This window comes from Anopheles marshallii, chromosome X (genome assembly GCF_943734725.1).
Source record: "Anopheles marshallii chromosome X, idAnoMarsDA_429_01, whole genome shotgun sequence".
In the NCBI taxonomy this organism is placed as follows: domain Eukaryota; kingdom Metazoa; phylum Arthropoda; class Insecta; order Diptera; family Culicidae; genus Anopheles; species Anopheles marshallii.
The window spans coordinates 10224878-10250632 of NC_071325.1; the positions used below are offsets into that span (position 1 = coordinate 10224878).

The following is a 25755-nucleotide window of genomic DNA, read 5'->3' on the forward strand; positions in this document are numbered from 1 at the left end:
GGAGAAGGCGTGAGAGGAAGGAAATTAAGTTTAAAAAGGACGCCAGTGGCCTTTCCCAGGAGAGGCAATGGTAAAAATAGAGTATATATATCACAATTTTGTCACAAAATACCACCATTTTGACGAACGGCCATTTTCTTCATCTTAATTTTCGCTCTTTCCTCGCTCTCTCACTCTCTCGGTCGCCAGTTTTTTTGTTCTTCCGCACGTATGTTCGAAGGTAGGGAAATTGAAATGGACAACTCGTCCGTAAAGTCAGACTCTAATGGCGCGCGCCCATCATCGAGAACATGATCGTCATCATCAACATCTAGCTTCCGTCATTACGTTGTAATGCTCGGGAAAACTTAAAATAATCCACCGAGGGCTTGCACTATCTCTTTTTTCCTTCACTTCTTCTCTCTTGATCTCTGTGTCCTCTATCTTTCTCTCTTTTGTTCTGGCATCGCTCTTACAGTTTGCTAGCCAGATTCGATCCTTGGTGAGGTTGTAGAAAAATATCACAAAACGGTACGCCCACACAACACGATCGCATATCCACTGTAGAAATTTCGGCTACCATTTCCACCGATTCGTATTCATCTGTCACGGGATTTCATTTCCTCGCGGTCGTTATTTAACTTCCACATTTTACGGCGCATATTATCAAACACATGAAAACCATAGCCGGTAGTAAGGGAGCGTATAATATAGCTGTTTACAGCGAATCTCGATGCCAAACCCAATTGTGCTTGGTGTGGGCAAATCGATGCGAAAGCCACTGTGATTCGAGCAGATTGAACCGATCTTCGCTAAGATACAGTGGTTTACCGCGCCTGCAAAAGAGAAGATAGTTTAATGACATTAGTTACATCGTGTACTAAGGGTTGCACAACACCCGCGGCAATTACTTTAAATCCCTATCCTCCTCGTCGTAATCATCTAGGTAAAGCGAACCCCATAGACACGCCCGATGTCCCCGGATGATGATGATATAGGTAGAAGTGATCACGAGGAAAATGCCTGTCCCTCCACCGCAGCTGATCGAATGCTGAAAAGAATAACAGCGAGATGATATTAGTGAATGCAGTGTGAGGTGGTCTTCCTGTACAGCTTGCAACATACCCGTACTGCTTCACAGCAGTCCATTTCCTTACAGCACGTTTGTTTGATACACACGATCGTACCGCACAGAAGACAAATGGAGCTTTCCTTCGGTACGTTTTGACATTTCTGGCACGGTTGCTCGTGGTAATACTGGTAATGGTAGAAAAAAACGCATATAGTGCATTATTATTCCAGCTCTGTTGGAAGAGATCCCGGTCCTTTCCCGAGGCTTACCGTAAACAGCCTTTCGTATTCGCGGGGCAGTCCGAGCAGCTTTGGCTGACGCCATTCTATATGCTGCTGGACAATGAGCGAACGTGTCGACTCGTACGTTGGCCGAAGATTGCGCAACTGATCGCACCAATTCTTCGGCAACGATAGTTCCGTACCGGTAAGAAAGCACAGCGCCTTGCTTGCGTTGAACTTGTCCCAGTCCATCGATACCGTTACCAGCTCGAGAAAATAAACGAGCCGTGCGAACTCCAGCTGCGGTCCGGCTATTTCCGGTATCTCCGCACGGTAGATATGATGGCGGAGCAGTGCAGCCACACGCAGAAACGGCAAGCACAGCCGTTGCAAACGCTTCTCAAATACATCGAGGTTAAGCCGCTTGGTGGTGGTACCAGCACCGGCTACCCTAGTGTCCATCGGTGATGTGTCGCTGGCAGCCGATTCCATTCCGTCACTGCTGCCACCAACATCGCCCATCAGTATGCTGTCGCTGCGGATGTGTCGGCAACGGTCCAGTTGACTTAACACGAACGCCATTGCTACACCGATGTGCGGGACGCCACGCTCTCGCACTATTACCGGTGGTGGTTGTGCTGTTGGACCGTACCGGGCAAGGATTTCATCGCACTCTTCGTCCGTCAGGTGTGTACAAAGTTGTAGCACTATCTGATAGTAAAGCAAGTTGTACATCACCTTCACGATGCATGTAAAATACGCTACAAAGAAGGAAGAGAGAACAAAGAGTGTGTGAGTCATAAATATAATATCTTTAAGTTTAGATAAAAGATTATATACGTCACGGTAATCTGCCAAAATGCCAAAATCAAATGAAAGACAGAAATTTGTGAATTCAAGTGAGAAAGCTGGAACCATTTCTTGATTCTTTACTCTTTGAAACAATACATTTAGAGATTACAGTGAAATCTTTATAATATTCAAGACAACTAGAACTCCAGACATCTACACCTCTAGACATTACACTTCAATTTTCAAAAAATCTAAAATAGTCTCACAACAAACTCAATCCCGCCGTATGAAGTCTATTGTTTCCAATATGTGGTAGACACAACCTTTTAAGTCGCAATAGTCCAAGAAGTAGATCTTAGCAAGAAGTAAAACTTACCTTGGTCGAGGTGAAGTGGTGCAAGCAGGATGAACTTAAGCATTAGAGCGGTCGGATCGCTAATCAGATCGGGAATGGTTTCCGTGTCCACGATTGTGCTGGTGGCAGCGGTTGTCGTTGTCGTCGAGGTGGCGGATGACGCTGTACCACCAATTGCGGCCGTTGCCGTACCGGATGACGCCGATGCGGTGCTCAGCTCTTCTCCTTCCTCCCTAGCGTCCGCTGGTGGTGGTGGTAGCAACATACCGCGTATGCTAGCCGGTATTCGTGCGCGATGCTTACCATCCTTCGGCGTGTCATCCTCATCATCATCGTCGTCGTCCTCTTCGTGGCGGGCGAGACTATCACCACTTCCACTGCCAGTATTCCGTGCTGGTACCATCGCCAACCGCTCAACCGATTCTTCGCTCGCCTCCACACCTACCTCCACATCGGCGTTACCGTACGCGAGTTGGATACCGGCAAGACGTGACCAGGAATGCCACGGCCAATCGTCACCAACCTTAAACCGTATCGGCCAGTCATCGTTGATCATCAGTCGGACGTGGAGCGATAGTACGTGCAGCAGCGGCACTATGCAATCCCGCTTCGGCTTGTACCGGATGTCCTCCGTGCTGCACAGCGAACCACCGCGCTGTATCACTTCCGCCTCGAGGTTAGTGCGTGCAATCGACAGTACAAACGAGAACAGGCTCTGTAGCGTTACTGGGTAACGCTTGATGTTACGCTGCGTGCACGCAGTAATGTTGCCCATCGCACGTCCCATCGCTTCACAGAACTTGCTCGCCATCGGTGCCCGTTTGCTTTCCTGAAACAGCTGAATCAGCTCCAGCACTAGCGCACGATGTGGTGGCGTTGGGGCACGTATCAATGGTGCTGGCCGATCGAGTGCCGGACTCAGCGGCAGAACCGAGTTCGCCAATTGCCGACAGACCGGACAGAAGAATTCACCCAACTCTACGTTCAGGTTGTTCGGGCTGCGAGGTGTGTGGAGTGACTTCAGATAAGCGACCTGACAGGATAGGTGCACATGATGGCCGCAGGATTGTATGTGTACACCACCCTCCCAGCCGATGTTGTGGGACAGGAACCAGGACGTCTGACCGAACTTCCACTGCAGCAGTTCAATACGCTTGTTGAACTCACTAGCTAGCGTTACACTCTCCGTTAGCCGTGTCTGATCTTCCTTGCTCAACGGTAACGCTAAACGCTCCGACCGCGTCCTACGATGGCCCACCACACTGCTTGACTCTACCAGCACGACCAACCCGATCGGGTTCGTTTCCGTGCTCGGACCGGACGTGTTACAGATGATGCAGTCATACTCCTTCTCGCGTAACGCTTCCGCCTGCTGCTCTTCAGCCGCCCGGCGTTCTGCTGCGACCCGTGCGGCCGCTGCATCACCGCCACCTTCGCCTTCCGTTTCCTCATCGCCAAAACCGAAATCCATGCCGGACGAATCGCCACCCATCGATGCCATCGTCAGCAGCATAAAACGCTTTTGCCGGTTGGCGAACTCTTCCATCATCTTCTTCTGGCGCTCCTTGGCACGCTTGGTTCGTTCCTCCTTTTCGCGCGCCTCCCGAGCCTTCTGCTCCGCCTGGCGCTCTCTTTGGTTCGGCCACAGTTCCGCCCGGATCTGCTCAATACGCACGGCACACGTTTCGTCCAGCGCGGCGATCTTGCGCAGCAGGTTGCCTATGAAGAACGGACCATCCCCGATGCGTGAATCGGAGATACGGCCCCAGCGATGGTGCTGCTGCTGTTGCCTCTTCTGCTGCTGCCCGTGTGCAGTAGATTCCTTTTGTTGACTAGCTTCATTACTTTTACCACCGGCCGACGGTGTTCCTTCGTCTTCATCCAGCTCCATTTTGGCGTAGTCGTCATCATCCCCGTCACGTTGCTGCTGACTCGGAGCAGAGGAGGACGATGAAGGCATCGCAGGTTGATTGGTTGCCGAGCCTCTAACCCCTGCACTACTACCGCTACCGGCCGACAGCTCATCTTCGGTTTCGTCGTCCAACGAGAAACTGTCGAGGGCGCCGCTTAACTGTGAGTGTAACTTCAACAGTAGTGAAATGATGGACTCCTCCAGCACAATCGTATCGTTTTCATTCGAGCCGTCTCCTCGCCCACCACCACCACCAATGCCAATATCCTCTCGCGGTGTCATTTCACAGCCAGTGCCCGAACCTGTGTTGCCACCGCCTGTATGCCGATGGTTGCTCATCAGATTGCGTCTCTTGAAGCGCGTCCAGTTCGGTTGTCCACTTCCCGTGCCAGCTCCACCAGTGGCTCCTCCTAAACCACCGGCACCGCCAACACCGCTCGGTCCCATCTGTGCATGACCTCCGGCACCTGCCGGCTGCAGACTACGATGGTAGTGCCGTGGTGTCTGCTGTTGCAGTGACTGTGGGCTTTGCTGCTGTCCACCAGCACCTGCCGTGCTGCCTCCTGCACCCGCACCGGCGCCCGACCCAGCAAGATGATTGTGATGGTGATGATGGTGATGGTGCCGATGGTGATGATGATGGTGATGATGGTGATTAGCATGGTAGTAGTTCTGCAGCTGGTTCGGTTGCTGCGGTACCACGCTCAAGCTTGCACCCGCGGTCGTTGCAGCCGTTGCAGTGGCGGGCGTGACACTGTTGAACGGTAGCAGCATACCACCAGCACCGGGTGGTTCATTTCCAGTTGCCACTACTCCTGTACCACCCGCCGATGACGTGCCAAACACGGGCGAGGTAAGGGCACGCTGTTGCTGTTGCGGAATCGCTATCTCCTGTCCACTACCGTCCCCACCCGTACCCGGCACGGGCACAAACTCGTGCCGAATCATCAGCTCAACGCCGGTCTCGGTATTGCCGATGATCCCCGTACCGGGCACTTCGTCGGCGGCTTCCTCCACGATAAACTCGGTCGCTCTGGCCGGACCGTTCGTGCGTATGAGCGATCCCGGACCCACACCACCCCCGGACGGGTGATGGTGATGATGATGGTGGTGATGATGGTGGTGATGTAGCGGACCTCCATCTTGTCGCCGCCTACCAAGCTGCAGGGCACGGGTTCGACCACCCACCAGCAGCGTTCGTGGCACAATCGATTGTATATCCGCAATGTCCGCCGACTCGTCATCCTCATCCACCCGCCTACGCTGTCCATCGTTACCGCCATTCTCTACACCTCCATCCTGCTGCTGCCTGCCAGTTACTCCATCATTGTTTGTCTCATCCTCTTCCTCCTCATCATCATCGTCTTCGTCATCCTCGTCATCGATGTAGTCGTCGACATCGGCCGGCTGTACGACGTTCGCATTGCCAACGCTGCTACGTCGCCGTTCCAGCATCAGGTAGCGAGCGCGCATCGCTAGCAACTCGCTCGGTTGCTGCTCTTCCTCCTCCACCACCACATCGCCGTCCGCATCCATCACGTGATACGCGGGCATGTCTTCATCTTGTGGCTCCGGTGCAGCAACGCCACTCGTCTGCTGGCCAAGCAATCGCTGCAACAAATGCCAACGCCGTCGTCTTAAAGCCATCTCCGTTGTTACTTGCTGCCCAGTACTACCACTTCCCACCGTGACTGTGGCCGTCGTTGCCGTATCTCTCGACCGATTGCTACCCTCCAGTTCCGCATCATTCACATCGTCTTCTTCCTCCTCCACCACCATCTGGGTGGTGGTAGTGCTGGTCGCCGTACTGGATGCGGAAGGTGGTGCGTGAATAGCGGGACGACGCCCCGGGAACACTATACTGTTTCCCATCTGCGAGAGGTCCTGTGTCAAGGGTACCACCTCAACACCACTACCAATGCCGCGCGACGGCACGAGCTGTTGATCCGATCCGGCTCCACCCGGTCCGCCGACACCTCGCTCTGCACTACTCCCAGCGGTGGTGCCAGTCGCCATCGTGCCGGAGGCTGATTCGCCCTCCGGATTGCTTCCGATCATCATAAGCGTTTCATCCTCGGACAGATCCCATTCGACGTCACTGTCGAAGGGCGGTGAACCACCATCCAGCGGTCGGTAGGAAACGGGTGAGCGACGCATTGCCGGCAACAGTGAAATGCGCTTCACCGTCATTTTAAGGTTGTCGCTCAAACAGTTGCTGGGATAACAGTTCAGCAGATCCGGCACCGTCTCATTAGCCGCACCGACCGAACTGGACTGCTCCTCGACGCTTTTGCTTGCCGCCGCACTATCGCCCACCGTCGAACGACTGGTTGCAGCCTCACCGCCTACCGCACCAGCATTGCATACCGCCATCTCCAGCAGGAAGACGGCCAGCGCGAGCATATGCTCCGACACGTTGTGCTTGTGCACGGCACGGTAAAAGATGGCGAGTATCGTTGCGTGCAGGATGCGGGAACCGAGTATCGCCCCGGGATCGCTGTAGGCTGAACCGCACGAGCTGGGCAACCGAAACGGTGGCCACAAGTTACCGCTCCGTGGCATCTTGCCGATCTGCTTCACGTACGCACCGAAACGGTCGAGCGAGTTCTGGAAGTCACGACGATGCACCGCCCGCAACAACACGTGAAGCGGATCGTAATGGCGCTCCCACACCGCCGGCACCGGCATAAACAAACCCTGCTCGAGGTTCTCCGACCCGACCGGCGGCGACCGGTAGATCGACAGCTCCTTCAGGTAGCGTTCGAAGTTGCGCGTATGCGCGTTCCCGCTCCGTTCCGGCATCAGCTCCAGCAGCTGGCTGTGCGTTTTGTCGCCGGTGGCGAGCAGCGCGCTGATCTCGATCACGCACTGCGTCGTCTCGTCGTTGCCGAGATTGATGCGCGACGTGATCAGTGTCGCTAGGAACGTTAGCAACCCCTCCAGCATCGAGTCTTGCTCCATCTCCGGCGGCGTGCTTAGCACGCTCATGCCCAACCAGTCCTCGACGCCAAACATCATAATGCACTCGCTGACGAACAGGTTCGGTGGTAGCTGGGTTGCGCAGATCTGCAGGAAAAACAGGTCCATGTCCACCATCGAGTTGCAGAAGTTGGCCTGTATGTAGGTCATTGCCTGGCCCTTGATCTGCAGTCCGTTGCGCACCCACACGCCCGACAGGATCGCGTAGAAAAGACTCTGCAAAAAAGAGCACACAACAATGCATCAGTTTCATGAAGATATGTATAGAAGCTTGTAAAAAAATCAACATATGACAGAATTATGGGAACTTTTAAGGATTTTTTTAAAACAGTTATTCGGTGAAACGCTTCAAACACTAGTTATTTCTCAAAACTGTCTTTATTCTATCGCATCAAAACTGTCCATTTTTGTGCTTAATGAATCTTTCTATAAAAGAGTCTTTCATATGAATCTTTAGTGAGAAGTCATTCAAATCAGAAATCGCCGCTCAAAAGAATCATATGAATTCAGGGAGTGGAGAATCAAGCTTTTTGAAGGTCCTGTTCAAAATCCATAGGTCCATTAACCTTGGATGATGCACGATTCTTAGAGGATTCATGAATCTTTGGAAATAGAGATTCAGATCTCAACGAGAAGAGGTGTCCATGGCCCCTTGGGCAAGCTCCTTGGAAGTCGTTAACCTTAGATGATTCATGATTCTTTGGAATAGAGATTCAGGGGGAGACATAGCACCTTGGACAAGATCCTTGGAGGCCATTTATCTTGGAAGATTAACGAATCTTAGAGGATTGGTGCATCTTTGGAAAAGAGATTCAATTCAAAGATTTATCCAGATTAATTAATTTGAATCAAATTTACTCAACACTACAACTGTTTTAAGTAAAAGAATACTTAAATTAAAATAGATGATTCATGATTCTTTGGAATAGAGATTCAGATCTCAAGGGGGAGACATAGCACCTTGGACAAGATCCTTGGAGGCCATTTATCTTGGAAGATTACCGAATCTTAGAGGATTGGTGCATCTTTGGAATAGAGATTCAATTCAAAGATTTATCCAGATTAATTAATTTGAATCAAATTTACTCAACTGTTTTAAGTAAAAGAAAACTTTATACTGGGAACTATAGCGATCAGCCAGACAGTCTTGAGCCTATTAAATTCATTTTCAGCAAACCCAAACAGTTTTGGGAGTACAAATAAACATTAACGTAAGCTAATATCCACCCTTTTGCTTTCACTCTCGCTGACGCATTTAAAACCCATTAGCGCATTGCTGTGCCGTTGTGACATGCCCTTTCTGCAAGAAATTAGCAACAACAAAAAAAAAGGGACCGAATTGTAGTGCGAACGAAAGCTGAGCTGTAACTTGATTTTTGTCCAAATTGTTTAATGTACGACGTGGACGCTAACGGTAACATGGGTCGACTCATCGCGCGGGGAGACAGTCCCACACAAAGCGCAGAAAACCAGTTGAGCGTTGACTCATCCTGTTAAGAGCGCATAAGTATGCGATTGCTAATGTGACCGTTCCGATCGCTACGAGCATAGTTTCTTTTGCTTTATCCACTTGCCTTAGATGTGCTATATTGTTGTAGTTTAAAAATATGCTTCTTATCAAAGCTGAAGTCATCGTGTTTTAGCCGAAACACTTGCAGTATCAGCATTTGTTCTACTAGTTGGTATTAAAGGTTTTTTTTTGAGCTGCCATTGTTATTTCACCGTTTTCAAGCATAAATTCAGCATTTGGAACCACGTTTTTTGCGCCATGTATGAATAATATTGTATTTATTTATTTATGGCTAAGATTTCAATAAATAAACATCAATGATTGTATCAGCAAATTAGCGATTCCAGTTGCCTTTAGCATAGGGGTGCCGCCGCCGCTCGCACAAATACCACTGCGCACCAAATTGCACGCGCCGCTTTGTAGACGATTCATTCATGCAGATGAATCTTCGAAGGGTGAAACGCGGGAGTGAACGATCCAGCAATCTATGCTACCACCCGCAAAGAGAGTCACGCACACATTCGTAGCAGCATAAGCGAACTGCGCCCTACACCGACCAAGCGCACGAACCGAGCCGCACTCTCTCGTAAGCCTGTGAACGGAACGGACGGAACCGGACAACGACCTCGTTAACGTACGAGATCGGTCTTCCCCTCCGTTCAATTTCCAGGCAGTTTTGCAAACAACGACAGCAACGAAACACCTGCGACACCTGTTTCGGAAAGTGTGGTGTGCAAACAAGATCGTCCGCGTCAAAAGCAAAAGTGCGTCCGGGGAAGGCGACAGTGTTTGGCGTATGGTTGTGTTCCCGGCTGTGGATAACCAAGACACCCAGAGTGCGTATGGACAATGTAAGCGTAAGAGGTGTTTCTGTGCCGTCATTAGCACTGCCCGCATCATACCCGGCTGTGAAAACCCGTATTCCGTCTACGATCAACCAATTTGTTCCAATTGCTACTGCCGTCGGTAATTGACCGTTGGAAGATCTCCCTTACGCTACCTAACAGAGACTCGGACAGAGGATTTTCGTACAATCAACGCACACCGCCGTACCGGGTGACAGAAAGGATCTATCATTGCTGCACCCCAAAATGCAGTCGTTGGCTAGAACTGTCATGATCCTAGTGCTGCTGCCAGTGGGACTGATGACGTCGGAGGCACAGGGTAACCTGTTCAATCCGGGTGTTATCCTGGGCAACGTGGCGTACCGGGTGCTTTGGCAGGCCATGCTGCAACTCGAGAAAAATGAATCCGGCATGAATATTTCAAAACCGTTCTACCTGGACAAGGAATTCAAGCTTATGCAGCAAATCAGCGCATTATCGAACGAAATACGCGAAAGTCAAGCGACCGTAAGTTTCGTCGCGCTGCTCAATGATGCCGCGGTGAAGCGGTGACTACCGAGTGGATATAACCCGATATCTTCCCGTCTTTCTTCTCCCATTTCCTCTTCAGATGACAGAAGTTTTAGGGCATCGTGTACAGGACGTGGTAGATCACGCGAGTTCTCGCAACCGGTTCGAGGACAGGCTGAACCGGATTTCCGGCATCATGAAACGGATTGACCGGTTGGAGCTGAATATGAATAAGCTTCTGCGCGATGATTCTGCCGTCGAGCAGCTTACCCTTGCCCAGTTTGCGCAGGTCACAATCGATCTCAGCAACCCGATCAGCGCGATAGAGCTGCTGCACCAGCTCGAAATGGAAGTCACTGGCAGCGGCATTGGTTTGGGCAGCTACGAAGGAAAGGATATCTTCACACAGATCAACCTGGTAGGTAGCACTGAGTTAGCATACATCCAAGATCGTCTATGAATTCCACGAAAGAAGTCCAGGAAAGGTCGTCCAAGAATGTCTCTCGAGGTTAGATGCTCTTCGGGAGAAAAAAAAAGGTCAGGCAACCCATCAAGGAGAGTGCAACTAGGGTGTCTATCAGTAAACTCCACTTACTTCCTGATTCCCCATTGCAGCACTCGTCTCGCTTCGTTATGTTTTCCAATTTCTATGGGAGTGTCTTTTTCCCCCCCGCAATCATCCAACTAGCGGAAGTGGTATTATTGCATTGCACAGATAGAGCGGCGCGGAAGGAGAAAACGATCAGACGCATAAACATACTGGAAAGTGTGCTTGAACTCAAGTAATCTCGCCACATATAAGCTATCTTTTTTTTTCCTACCGCATCACACAACTAACATGTCTTATCGATTGTGTGCCGTTTGCTTGAAGGCTGGGAGGATTCACACGCGCACACAACACCGTGTTGCTCTAAGCTGCCGTGCAGTGATTCCAGTAAGTTAATGTATTAGCTATGAAATGGAACACAATGAACACAATTAGTGTGAGATATTCGAGCGATAGCGTGCGATTTCGTGGCTTGTTGTGGCTTGCTCTGGGCGTATTTAGACGAAATGCTGGTATATCGATACTGGAAGCACTTTGTTACAAATGGAAAACCTTTCACAGCGTGTTACCGTCGATGATGCGGTCTCGCGTAACAACTCTGCACCTTGTAAGAGTGCTTCCAAAATGGCATTAGCAGCAGCAGTCGATGTCCTACAAACACCAAACACAAGACCACTGTGCGGCGGTGTCGTACGCGTACGGTGTCGTACGCGACGCACGCATACATTTACCGGATCGATCGCATTACCCGGTGTGGCTCTCGCTCTCGATCTCCAGGGGCCACTGGAACGCATCGGAAAGAGAGAGAGAGAGAGAGAGAGAGAGAGGCAGAGATGGAATAGAACAGGGGCAAAAGTTCATCATCGCAGACCCGCATCTGGCTCCGGACGGCTGGTTGTACCATCGACACGGCTTCAGTACGCCGCCATTATTCGGTGCGTTGACAGTGCGCGAGTGTGTACGCGCGTCAGATTCCCTCTCTTCACGGCACGCTACAGAAGAACGAGGTCGGGTGCTTTAAAGTGTTTGTATGTGAGTGGTTTTGCGTCGTTTGTGGTGTGTGTCCTTTATACTGAACCAAAAAGAACGCAATCCCGCGTGGAGAAATTGTGGTGTGCGCAAAAAAAAAAGACCTAAACACAAAGCCCCCAACAGGCCAGGCACCGATCAACAGTACCAGCAGCAAAACATAGGAAGTTTTTTGTTTTCACATGGCGAGTGGTTTCGTAGCAACAGCTGCTCACTGTAAAACCAGCAGTTGCCTGCGGTTTGAATGAAACAGAAAGTCAGTCCTGCCACGGGTACGGTGTTCTCGCCAAGTCCTATAATTCTACCAGGCATGCAGCTCTTTCACGTTTTCCCATTCGTAAGCAAAACACGGTGGTCCACCAAACGCCTGCAATATCCTCAAAAAGCGACGAGAGCAGAGGTGTTTGCGCTTATTATTTATTCACAGACCCACCCCGTACCCGTTCGTATTGATTTTCTTGCCCACAGTCGCCAGACGCAGTGTGGTCTGCCGATTCCGTCAATTCAGCAGTAGCAAGAAAGTAATGCTGCGCTGACGAGGGAAAAAAATCGTGGCAGATTATATTAGTTTGTGTGTTAACCGACATCCCCAAACCCACACTCGCGGCTTGGTGGAATTAATGCTAATGATCCATCCCGCTCGCATGGTTATCCGTTGACAATATAACTCCAGCAATCAAAGAACCACAACGAAAAAGCGTTACGTCGCGTTACGAATACGTTACGCATATCAACGATACGTAGCTCCACTCACCACCAAACAATCGCAAGCAGTCTTCGTCTTCGTTAGTTGATTCCAAACACCGGTAGTTGTGGATTGCCTTGAACTATTCGCTAGCGAACTGTGGTTTGATTCACCCCTTCACTGCAACAACTGACACGGATCACTTTTATATTTGCAGGTGTCTTTTAGACAGTCTTAAGCCTAAAAGATACAATTGTACCATGTAGAACTTCATGTGAAATACAAGCAAGTTCTGTTACAAATGGCGAATTCCAAAACCATGGAATTAACCAAAATGGTTATAAAAATCACTACATTCCACCAATGTCCCAATCGCTTCTCCTATCCATCCACCAAGTTCAGTAACAGATGGGGGCGGGGGAAACCTCAGGAGTCTGAATTGAATAAGTGGTGTTGTTTCCCTTTTGCTTTGTTTGTTTGGCTCATTTAATGACGCGAATGGATACAACTGTGCAGAGTGGGACATGAGTCACCGCGTAAAACTCTGTCTGCCGCCTTATTCGTACGGTGCAATGATCGGTTGATCACTTTGTTTCCAGCGATCTGGGGAAGGTGTGAAAACTGCCGCTAGCCCTAGCCTTTATCGTGTGTCATTCATTTCCTCACGGTTAAACGTCAACAACCTGCCTTCGGCGGCATGAGGATGGATCTCTAGAACCTTTTACCGTGTACGATAACGTAACGCATCGTTTAACGACCTTTTACGATCGCTTTTACGATCACGACTTTGTAGTAGCTTTAAAAAAACCGATGATGTATTGAACATCCAACCCCTAGGCGAGGTTATGTCTACCATAACGGGTGCAGAGTATGTCTGGTCAATGCATTTATGGAGCATTGCAGCAATACCGTTGTCGAGGGAGACTATTTCCGGAAGTGGAGTTCGAGGAGTTCCTCGTGGTCAAGGTCACCCGGACCCCGTATCATCTGTGTATCTCTTTTACGCGCAACTGATGGCAATAACAATCAGATGATCGTGCACACTCGTGTCGTTTTGCCCTTCACATAGCGTACATCGCATATAAGAGCATTACCTTCACAAAGCACACAGTGTCTACTGCACGTACAGCTATGTATGGCATGCGCTATTTACCGCTGGACATGACATCAGTAAAATATCGAACAAAGCGTAACGATCGTTTGGAAGGGAAATAGAAAGCTGGAGACGTGTCTTGCTTTGTGTGTAGAATAACTGACTGTGGTCATGTGTCCGAAACACACAAGCAGCGCTGAATGCTAGTACTTCCATGCTACATTGTACTATGGGTTTTGTTTGTGTTGGTTGCGCTTAGAACTTAAATCTCTTCAATCAACAGTTTGTGATTGCAACGTGAGCGTTACGGTGGCGTTATTCCTTTCGCAGTGTGTCCTGTTGTATCCCCCGGGGTAGTTATCTATAACAAAAAAAAAAACATTATTGCACGTTAAACATTACCGTATCACCTGCGGTGTGACACACAACACACAGTATGGCGAGGGGTTTATCCCTCCCAGTAGCGCTGCTTGCACTGGTGTATACGTGCATGGTAGCGTTACCTGCATCTCAAGCGGACGCCAAAAAGCTGCACGGTGCAAGTGGTATCGATGCGTTACGTGAACGTTACCTGCAACACGAACGCCAGGCGTGGGCAATCGTCAATCACATCGATGCAGTCGACAACCAGCTGGAACAGGACACGTCCCAACAGCGCGCAACGGTCATGCGCGAGCTGGTCAACATCTATTTGCGCTTCGTCGAGACGGAGCTCGATGCGGAAGATTTGGGCGACTACCGGTTGCTGGGGCGGCTGTCCGAATGGCACCTGCTGGAGCAGAACCTGATGACGGTGAACAAACTGTTCGAGGTGGTGTATTCGTTCCTGCGCGAGAAAGCACCGCGGTTCGCCGAACTGGCAGACCGCGGGCCGGAGGATGGCGAACCCGGCAATAGTGCCGGGGACGATCTCCGTCTGCTCACGATTGATCTCGCGGAAACGATACTCTTCGACAAACATCAACCGATCCCGCAGCAACTGGATGATATCTACAACATTATGGTGCGGCAGGCAATTTACTACCGCGCCAGTATGGTACATATAGCTCGACTTTACCTTTATTCACAAACGGGAATTGGACGTGGCACCTAGTCGAGTTCTTGTGAAACTATACTCTCCCTCTCTCTCTCTTTCCTCTCACTTTTTCCCAATCTAGATGGCGAGCAGCGTTATATGTAGCTATGGATTATCGTCCCAGCAGATGATCTACCTGCTGTACAAATCTATCGCAATGACCGAACTGAAGGGTTACATCATGATGCAGTTCTCCTATATGCTGCTGAAAACTCAGGGCAAAGGTAAGAATTGGCTAACACAAAACCAAACGTATTAGCTGCATGATACGCTTCCCTCTCCCTCGGCAGGTAACTTCACCACGGAGTCCAAGGATCGCCGTAACGAGCTGCGTACACGGCTCGCCCGCACCCAGCAACTCCTGCAGAGTGTTATGCGACAGACGAGCGGCGAGTACTGGCGGTGCGATCCGGAACGGGGTTCCCACCGGGAGAACACTACCTACGTGCAGTTCACCCGCCTGCTGCAAGGGTACGTGGAGAACGAGGTGGACATGAACGCGGACGAAACATGTCGGGAAACTTGTGCCCACTATCAGTACGGTCACGAGCAGCATCACTGCTATAAGGAGCTGTATTGTTCGAAGCAAGCGAAATGTGCCGGTCGCATCTACGACTGCGAGTACATCGACTCGGATATGTGGATCTGTCCGGCCGCACCGGGCAGCCAGCGACGCTACGAGTACATCGAGTACGAGAATGGTGAGGTGCGCGGCCGCAAGCAGCACTGCCCGCGTGGCACCAGCAAGGTCGACTCCTGGTGGCGTTGGCTGTTCTGGCACTGCAGCTACTGCTTCTGTCTTTGCGATGACGCCGGTCGCCATTCGGACCGTTACATCAGCCTGCGCGAATCCGTGTCGGACATTAGCAAAAACCGGTAAGGCTCCGAAAAACTCGCTCTCGCTTGGAATATTCACACTTATTCCTGTTTGTTACACTGTTTCTTGCAGCGTTGTGACAGGGTTACGCTTTGTGAAGCGTAGACAGATGATGCATTTAATTGTGCAGCAGGGTATGCTGCTGCCCGGAGGAGAAATCGACAACAGCACGCTCGAATGGGTAGTGGCGACCCCTTTCAGCCACACGGACAAAGGCGTGCGCGATGGACGGGATTATCATACGCTCTCGTACGATCGACGTGCCGTCGATCTCGATGACGTGCACGTGCATCCCGGTTATGTGCTGACTGGCGTGCGCTTCCGTACGCTGGGCGCCCATCTCAACCTGGAAATTCGCATGACCGAGATGAACTTCACGTCCGGCACACTGGTCGATCCAAACAAAAGCATCTGGATCGGAAACGATGAGACAGTCAGGTAAGCCTAAGGGCCAAAAGCAAATTCATGACAAATCTCCAAAAAACATGAGCTTAATGCGTTGGTACCTACCATTCCAGAACGGAAATTCCCTTGCGTTACATGGATGTGCCAACGCTAGCGCCAGCCAAATCAACACCCACCTCGACCAGCGGCCAGTACCTGCGTCTCGGACCGTCCGGTGGGCGAGCAGATGCGGCTCAAACGACCATCCCGTTCCTGGACGCGCAACCGGTGGTCCCTGTGTTACCGATACCCTTGGCCGGTGCCGGGCTGATGCACAAAAGCATCCCAAAGTACGGTGGCTTTATTGCGCCTCGGGTGTTCACCTACGACTTTGGACCGCACATACAGGTGCCTACCGATGACTGGCTTGCCACGGAAGAGGAAGCACGCAACGTAAACGGTTAGTCGCAACTGCCGCGAAAGTGTTTGATAAAAGTCACATAACAATCACACCAAATCTCGGTTTAGTACCGGACATACTGCTTTCGACCGGTATTAAGTAGAGATAGATACATCGATTGACAATTGCTGTTTGCTATATCGATTGGATACTTATCGAGAACCCAAAATTTGCTGTTCTCCGATGTCTGTTGAAGTATATCATTTAAAACTGTATGTAATCTTTAACGAATAAAGGCGTAGCAATACACACCAACCCCGCAACGCTACGAAATGCGACTTTTACCAATGCAGAAAAATAAAGTTCCCAACACTAACAAACTGCTCTGTAACACAAGCGTTTCTGCTAATGTACGAGAATGTTCACACAAAACGTTCGACCTGTTCGTGAAATAACAAAGCAATCATTTTCCACCTACCTGTACACGCAGCGGATGCATCATTAACTTCGGTAACAGATCGGCGGACGGTAGAATATCGTTCAATGACATCCCCATCGTCTTCACGCCCTGGCAGATAAATGCCGCTAGATAGCGATGCAGTGGGAAGTGAAACGACGCCCGGTACATATCATCCTGTTTGGAAATCAATCAAAATATTAGCAAAAACACACACTCTCACCGGATGGGCAAATGCGTACGGTACCTTTTGGAATCGAGGCTGCTTGTAGAAGTTGATTGCGTCGAGCCAGTCCTGCAGATAGTTCACGCAGTACATCATGATCTTTTTCGCAAGCGGTGCATGGGACGGATCTTGCAGGTGTGAAATGATAGACCACATCGGGTAGGCACTCGCCTCCAGCTCGCAACTGAAGGCGGCATAGTAGGAACTGGACTCGTACTCTACATGGCTGATGATTTCGCGAATGTTGACATTCATTCCTGTTGTCGAAAGAGACGTAATGTAAGCGTTGGTACGGAAGCTTTGGTTAGTAGGAGCGCAGAATTTCCTACCTTGCAGCATCGATAGGAACTGGAACCACATATCGATCAGATCGTCATCCTTCAGGAAGACGAGCGCGACCGATTCATGCGACAGCACGTTGTTGAAGTCGGATACGAGCGGCCAGTAGCAATGCTCCTTCATCACGCGCTCGGCACAGTCGACCACGTAATGGAAGTTGTGTTCCGGCGTGTGCAGCGTGTGCGGCGTCAGTATCTTGGACATCATCTGTCGCAGGCTGATGATCATCACGTGCAGCAGCGACAGCTCCTCCACCATCTTGAGTGCGAGACTCTCGTTCGAGAACAGCTGTACGCTCATGTGCACCACTCGGTTGCTGAGCGTGTCCGGATCGCTCGACAGCTCCAGCACGCTCGGTATGCGACAGTAGTGCATCACGAACGTGCGCGTCAGGTGCTCCTTGTAGTCCTGATCCGGCAGCATGTTGAGCAGGAAGCATACGATCTGCTGCTGGAACTCGTACTTAAACGTCCAAAAGATGAACTCCTCCAGCAGCGTCTCGTGCACGATCGTGCGACCGAGCGCGGCCAGATGGGCGTAGTCGGGCGGTGGTTCGGGCGACGGGAACTGCCGTAACGCTTCCTCGTACTGCACCCAGCCGTCCCGCAGGTACATGCTGTAGCAGAGGGACGGGAACGGTGGTTCCTGCAGGCGGCGGTACACGCCCCGATCGATCAGTGTGCGGGTCATGACGCGCCGCATCAGCTCGCCCATGTTGTTGAACTCCATCAGCATGGCGCAGTAATCGTTGCAGTACTCCGCCGTCCGCCGACAGTCGGCCGAATCGAGATTGGTCGCGCTGTACTCGCGGAAGTGCAGCAGCATGCGCAGGATCAGCCGCGGCATCATCGCTTCCGCCACCAGCATCAGATCGTCCGGTACCGGCGCCTTGTTCTGGCAGTTGTTCAGCCCGTGATCGCTGCAGAACCCTTCCGCCTTCATCACGGACGTATCGCCACAGTCGCAGGCACCGCCCGCCTGCGACAGGAACATGTTGAAGTCATGGTTCCGGTGGTTGCCGCGCTTGAAGCAATCGCGACAGATCGACATGCACGGCGAGATGCCGCACGTCCGACATCGGTACGCGACCACGTGCGGTATCCACACCAGCCCACATTTCGCATGGTTGTCATAGGCCCGCACTGCAACGGAGAACAGATATAATTGAATTAGTATCGCGCGTATTAATTGGTGCTTACGTTAAAGTTTTTCGCCTCTATTGCATTCGCACAATACGTGCAACTTGTCTCATACAGCATAATCTTTACGATTTAGTTTTGCTGAGCTGTTTGTTTTATGTCTTCATAAGGTTGACCATTTGCAATGACCCAGCCCGCCGCTTATCATCACGAACTTCCCCGAATTACAAATATTTACACAATTCGGTTTAGAATGTACAAGCACGGAGCTGTAATTGCTCGTTGATAGTCTGATCAGTGACCTCTCCGGAGGTTATCGGTTACTATTTACAAAACACATTAGTCTTAAATAGTAATTGCAACAGTAACAGTAGTACTTCTAATATCACCAATGAACACACATCAACTCAACAACAAAATGCGTTGTTTGGTTCGGCCCATTTCTTCCCCCAAATAACAACAACATGTGCTTTCACCTCACATTAGGTCATCGCCTGCGGGACGTAAACTATCCCAAACAAAACACGGAACGGAAGCGACGATAATTGCTGTTTTGCCAACTCAGCGGGGGATAGGGAGAGGACTTTTTTTTGTATGTTCGTCGTTGCTGTGAGAAATGAACCCAAGATCATGATGATGTCGCACCACTGCGCACTGCTAAATATAGAAATTTTTCTATGTTACCAGCCAGTTGCAGGCATCCCACACGCGGGGAAAGCGCGACAAACTCGAGCGATGTTTTGCGGTGGGTTTTGGTGTAGGCAAAACATTTGCGCTAGTGTTGAGATATTTGCTTCTGATCAAGCACGGGAGAGGGCTTATTTTGTACAAAAAGTAAAACAAAAAACAAAACAATATAAAACTATCTTTGGGTGATGAGAGCATGGTTGTTTGCAAAATATCATGCAACGTAATGGCCTGTACAAAAACGACAAAACCATTCATGATTTTTTTTTTTTGTTTTACTTCTCATATCTGTCAAACAGAACGTTCACGATGTGGTCAACGTGTGTTGTGTATTGGTATTGGTGCAACTAATTCATTCCATTCATCCCCTTCATTCATCCGCCCATTCAACAGTAAAGGAAAGAAAAACAAACACACACACATCCAGATCGCCGAACGTAACGAGGTCGCACACGCACACCAATACGGCTCACTATGGTACGTTGACTGGACATATTGGAGTTTGGAGCGAGGGGGGTGCTGGGAGGCTGAACATTTTCCTACGTGTTGCTGCAAAAATTGCATCATATGGCACACACAATATTGCGGAAAATTGAACATCGGGACCATGCCCAAGAAATAATTGCTTCCCGATGCGTTCGGGTCGTGTATGAGCTCGTGCATTGCCACGGCTAAATGACCTAATCCCACCCGAAGCGGATGGCCGGAACGAAATAATTATGCGGTCACACGGGTGATACAAACGGTCTAACGTCTAGCTTTCGTCGGAGCAAACACATTGGTTTGTGTTGTCACAACTCCTCCATCCGACACGCCTTTTGCCTTGCAGTTTGTGTCTGTCTTGTGTAGATTGTGCTAGAATTCGACGTACTGCATTGAGAAGCTCGCACCCTAATAGCAAAGAGTGCCGAATAAGACACTATCCTCAGATTAGACTTCAAGAAAGAATACACGATCATTCTCGATCAGTCATCGGGTCTTCTCCATATGCGCCAATTCACACACCAGCGCACACGCGATCATGTGTATTGCCGATCCACGGCTACCGTGCTGGCGTACCACCCTGGAATCATGTAAACTCAGCGATACCGCAACATATACCACCTTCCCCCCAACCCCACTTTTGGTGGCCGTTGGGTGGTTTCAGTCAAGTTCGACACACACCAACACTTCGGTTGTCGATCGTCTCTTTCTAGCAGCACGGAGCACGCGCGGAGGGGGGGGGGGGGGGGGGTGCCATGTGCTGTTGGGCAATGTTGGCAAGATCGCACACATTATGCCATCCCCGTTTCCCGCTTGCCGCGCGTAACATCTGCACCGTACCCTAGCCACATGGATCTCGCGCGCACGTTGCGCCGATGTGGGAGCGCACACTCCGCCCCGGGGTGGTTCATTGACATGGGCCGATGGGTGAAGCCTTCTGTGTAAAAAGCCCACCAGCGTTTCGCTCGGCTCATTATTCCTCCACGATCGCTGCCTTGCGTACATGCCATCCGCATCTCTGGGGCCCCCGCGTGTGCACTCAACGAAGCGCGCACAGGTTCCGCGACGTTTCTCTCCAACTCCTCCCCCTTTGTGCCTCTTTCTTCACGCAATACGTTACACACACACACACATACTCATCGCATTCCACCGTACAGCAACACACACGCACCCGATTGCGTGTGTATGTGTATTATGTTCAGGGTTCATTGACGCCTCGTTCGCTCGGTGTATTTTCTTATCCATCCAGCTTAATTCTTGCCGTTTTCGATTGATTTGTATTCCGAGGTTAAGTGTTTTTTTTTTGTTGGTTGTTACTGCTACAAATAAAACATATTTGCCGAACCCTGAAAGAGCTGCCGAAAGAGCGTTTGACCATTCTGGAACGATGCGAAAATTAGCAAAAGTATTATTACAACGTTGTATCAATAGATGTTCACCTGGGTGCAAGGGATGCTGAATGGCAGTTTCTCGATCCGTGTGGAGAAGTTGAAGAGAGTGAGATAGAGAGATACATAATACCCCCTCGAACATACGCAGCGGAGTAATAAGCTTTCTTGCAGTATTATTGTCTCGCTTCTGTTGCTCCCGGTTCCCATCGACGCCACGCGAAAGGTTCAATGATCTCCAAAGAGTGTCTTGGACCGGGGGGAAGGAACGCACGCATTGCTCGTGTGAGGCTTCAGTCACCGTACACGTGGAAATGGATGCACGGTTCAATGGGATGGGGGGGGATATGGGCGGATGGGAAGGAAGGGGGATTGGTAAGCATGGGAGAAAACCGTGGTGAGCTCACTGATGACGCAGACGCTAACGACGACGTCACTTTCCACCGATCGACGACCTTGACAATGACAGTGAACGAACTCTGGTGGAGATGGCGACGAACTCTTCGCACTTCTGGCGGTTACAAACACACGAGTTGGCTCATACTCGACAACGCGCCTGGAGCGCAATGATATCTGCACATATGCGCGAGGAAAAGGAGGGTCGTCTGGTTTTACTATTCTCCCCCGGAACCATTTCACTTGATGAGAAATTAAATTAATATTTCAACCTTCTTTCCACTCTTTCTAATAGTTTTAAAACTATACTCCAGGATCGCACCGGACCTATACTGGACCCACTACATCTATGTCAACTCGGTGTTTACAAAGCTCTGGCTAGATTTGTGTCTTGTGGTCTTTAGGGTGCACAACACCTGCAGTTATAGGGGCTTAATGCATTGCTAATGGAACCACCTGGATCACCACCTGACCTACATCAAATAAAGCCTTCTTCTTCTTCTTCTTCTTCTTTATCGGCACAACAACCTCAAGAGGTCTTGCTGGCTTTCTTGGACTTTATTCACCCGTAGCTTGACAGCCAGTCCGTGCGTAGGGGGGGGATTGTCCCGGATGGGATTTTGGACCGGTCCGTCCGTGTGACCGGTGCCACCGGGCCACCCCAATAAAGTTGTTAAAGTTGCATAACATCAAATAAAGCCAACATCGGAAAGAAATTCCACTCTGGTTTCTGGTTTTTTTTTTGCTCTGGTAATCCGCAGCTCGGTACTCTGGAATTAGCTTGAATGAAAGGACATGCCAAAAGTATTCCGCACTACTTCCTCTGTATTGCTCATATCTAGCTGGTAGATTTTTATCTGTTCATCATCTTCAATTGGCCCAGTCGTCGAGAGTCCTGCCATCGTTCATTGGACAGTTCCTTAAGTTTGAAGATGTTAATCAAACTCCGGGAGAGGGTCGTAGAGCTGACGGTTAAACACGGAGCAAGGTACATATATTGGCAGTCTTCTTTTTCTTTGTCGACACAGCAACCTCAAGACGTCTTCTTCTTCTTCTTCTTTATTGGCACAACAACCTCAAGAGGTCTAGAGAGGCCTGCCATTTCTGGCTTTCTTGGACTTTATTTACCCGTATAGCTGGATAGTCCTGTGCGGCGATTGGTCCCGGACGGGATTTTGTACCGGTCCTATCGTGTGAAGAGCGACCGCCGCTACCAATACACCACAGGGTCCGCCCTTAGCAGCCCCACCAGCTGACTAAAAGAAGACACAAAACTGTAATGACTTTAGCAACATTAATAAACACCAAACTATTCAAACCCCGGTAAGAAGTTTGCTCGTTGCGTCAAGTTTTGTAACAAGCTCCGATTATTTTTTCGTTGGAAAAGGTAAGAACTTTTAACAACACAAAACGAATTGATTATGGAAACAACGATCCGTAAATTTGACCGCCACTGGCCAAATGGGTACGAGGCTGGAACGGATGCTGCGAGAGCCAGAAGCCCCCGGAGGGGCAGAAAAGAAAAGCAAAAAAAAAGACACGTGTAAGAGTGTTGGATGGTTAAGGTGAACAACTCGTTGCCCGCCTGACGTTGCCCCAGGTATCATGCCTGGTGGCCTTGAAAAGCGTACAGCATATTTTTGGCGATGAACATACGCAGGGAAACACGGATAACCCTACCACACATTCGGCAGCATCGGACTGACGGGATGCGACATGAGAAGGGTGGAAGAAGAAGCATCTCGTTCGTTGCGGTCTCTCTTTTACCCTATCTTTCGCCCTGGGTCGTTCAACGCATTCGTGGCGAGCAACTTGATCGGCGTGTGGAAGAGGTAAGCGATATCGCGATCCCTCACACAGCCACCATAAGCCTCACCACCAGCATCACATTCAACTTGTGATGCAATTTAGTTAATAAAAAAAAAAGACTCGCTTCTACATGTGCCTCTCATTCCCTCACAGCATATCTCTCTGATGAACGAACTCCTTCTCGTTCGCACTTCGCCTTGCCTTTATATCACACACAAACGCCAGATCCTGATCTTACAGCGGATGCGTCCCGGACACGTGAGGATTTCTTTTTTCCCGCCATTTTTCAACCGACAAACGCCACAAACGTCTTCTCTCGCGTCACACCAGGATGCGGGAAGAAGCCGAGAGGATAAATGCATATGTAGTCAAGTGCTAGCATACATCATGTTTTATGCTCGTGCCTACCGGCTTACAGTTAATTGTAACGTTTTATGGTCCTGACGCAGTTAAACGCTCATAAACACACGGTTTGCTGGGCCGTGTTTGTGTGTGGAATCTCTCAACGCAACGCTCAAACGGTATGCTGTGTCTTAACGATCGATTCCTTAACAGGATCGCACTCATCTGCGCATTGTTTTCGCTACCGAGCAATACAGTTTACCGATTGTTTTATACCTTTCCGTTCAACCGCATGCATTGCAGAACAGTAACAGGGATTCGGTTAAAGGCTTAAGCGATTGCTGCCGTTGCCCTTTCCCCTGTGTACGGCAATAATGGATTGCAAACCCTCGCACCGTTGACATTAACTTGCAAATTTGTCCGAGACCATCTCATCGAGGGATGGAATCGACTCATGCCATGATAGAATCATGGCCATGGAAAGATCACCGATGTAGTCTACAATTGTTTCACTCGCAAATAAATTTGAATATTGAAACACAAAAAGCAAAGCAAGAGACACCATCTTGGTATGAAGAAGAGTACATCAACTCGTTGGGTTGATTCGGGTTGAAGAGTGTAGCTCTGAAGGAGTCTCACAGTGTCCATTACTAGACATGCTCATCTAACAATAGAGAATCAGACATTAAAACTCATCTTAAATCTAAAATTCCGTATGGAAATATTTATGTTACATTTACTAGAAACCACCAGACCAATCTTTTTGACTGGAACACTTACGTTTAAAGTGACCATCAATGAAAATCGCGGCAAACGCTTGCTGGTACTAATGTTAAATCTAAACATCTTTTTCCTTTTACTTTACTGTTCAAATCGCACACCTTCTTCTTTGTATTTACCAATATTTTACAACACTACATGTGAATAGCATGCTTTTTTTCTATTTCAAGCATAGCATTTCGATGTTAAATGATGATGATGATGATCAACCCACATCTCACTCCTGCAGAGAACCGAGAAGGACGATGGTATTGCTACGATCATAAAAAAAAAGTCTATTTTAACGCGATCGAAAGTCTTGCGTGTGGGTGACTGCCTCAGCCTGTAGAGGAATGTTCCGTCAAATGGCCAGAGTTCTTGACGCAACCGAATTCCAAATAAAAACCTTAGAGAAAGTCCCACTATACGCCCGCGTGTCTCACGCTCATGCAGTCTCCCGCAAACATTTTACACAGCCGTTTACCCTTTTTTACAACCTTTTCGCATTGTAGAATCAAATGCTCTCTTAGTAACATTTGAGATGAAGTTGATAATGTTGAAATAAGCAATGTCCTACCCCTCTACAATAAGTTCAACAGTTTACAGTTCGGGAGAAAAGAGTTGCTCAACCCTTTAACTAGTTTTTGCATGTATTAAACATCATTCCGCCAATAGAAGTCTTACAGGAAACACACGTTGGACTCGCGTCTATATATTTACATCTGAAAATTAATTATTAATTGCATACTCCCAACAGATAATACCTAACAACAATCGACTGGTATGATACTGTGGAAAGTTCCACGTGCGATAAATCATCTATTTATGAAACTTCTGAAAAAGAAACCATGATGACTAATAGGCGTGTGGTGTTACCCCTAACAGAAGCTAATTAAATTCCTGCAAAAAAAAAATTCTTCACACATACCAATCGAAGCGAACTCGGCTGGCGTTCGGCCACCAGCAACCAGCCAGCGGCACCATTCGATGTTTTCACTGTTGGAAATCGAATTCTCCGGCGACAGCAAATCATCCAACAGCCGGTTCAAACTCTCCGACGTACCGTTCACGGTCAGCTCCCGGTGTATATGGGCGGAGGCAAGCTTCTTGCCCTTCTCCTTCAGCCGGGCCACCGACAACGTACGGCGTGTCGGTGGTGATGCCCGTTCCGTACCGGCAATACCGCTTCCGGTGCCATCCTCGGTACTGTTTTTATTTCCGTCCGCCATCGCGTTATGGTCGCTCTACCATGCGTGTTGATATCGATGTAATCTATTCTCCTGCGTGTTATTCTTTCCCTCGTTGCTCCTTGGCGCTTTGTTTCTCCGCTTTACTTTAGCAGACAATTATAACCGCATCCAGTCATTTGCTCGTCCACGATCTAGCAGCTCGGGAACGATGCCTGTTCGCGAGGGGCGCTCACCGCGTTTCGGTTGATCGTGTTGATCGCTGTGGATATTGCCGC

At 49.6% G+C, this 25755-nt stretch overlaps 2 protein-coding genes across 2 annotated transcripts; one reads left to right on the forward strand and one right to left on the reverse strand.

The window, feature by feature from the left end:
* Positions 1–697: 697 nt before the first annotated feature.
* Positions 698–25519, reverse strand: LOC128713720 (E3 ubiquitin-protein ligase Ubr3). Its single transcript, XM_053808586.1, has 9 exons — positions 25219–25519; positions 17278–18429; positions 16970–17205; positions 16744–16899; positions 2441–7526; positions 1321–2033; positions 1105–1236; positions 891–1030; positions 698–815 (listed from the first exon to the last, which is right to left on the reverse strand). The coding sequence occupies exons 1-9, from the start codon at positions 25517–25519 to the stop codon at positions 698–700; spliced, it is 8034 nt and encodes a 2677-aa protein (XP_053664561.1).
* On the forward strand, positions 13966–16330 carry LOC128713729 (uncharacterized). The gene is made up of 5 exons (XM_053808599.1): positions 13966–14565; positions 14687–14828; positions 14895–15480; positions 15554–15919; positions 16000–16330. Exons 1-5 carry the CDS (start codon positions 13966–13968, stop codon positions 16328–16330), a joined length of 2025 nt encoding a protein of 674 aa, XP_053664574.1.
* Positions 25520–25755: the final 236 nt, after the last annotated feature.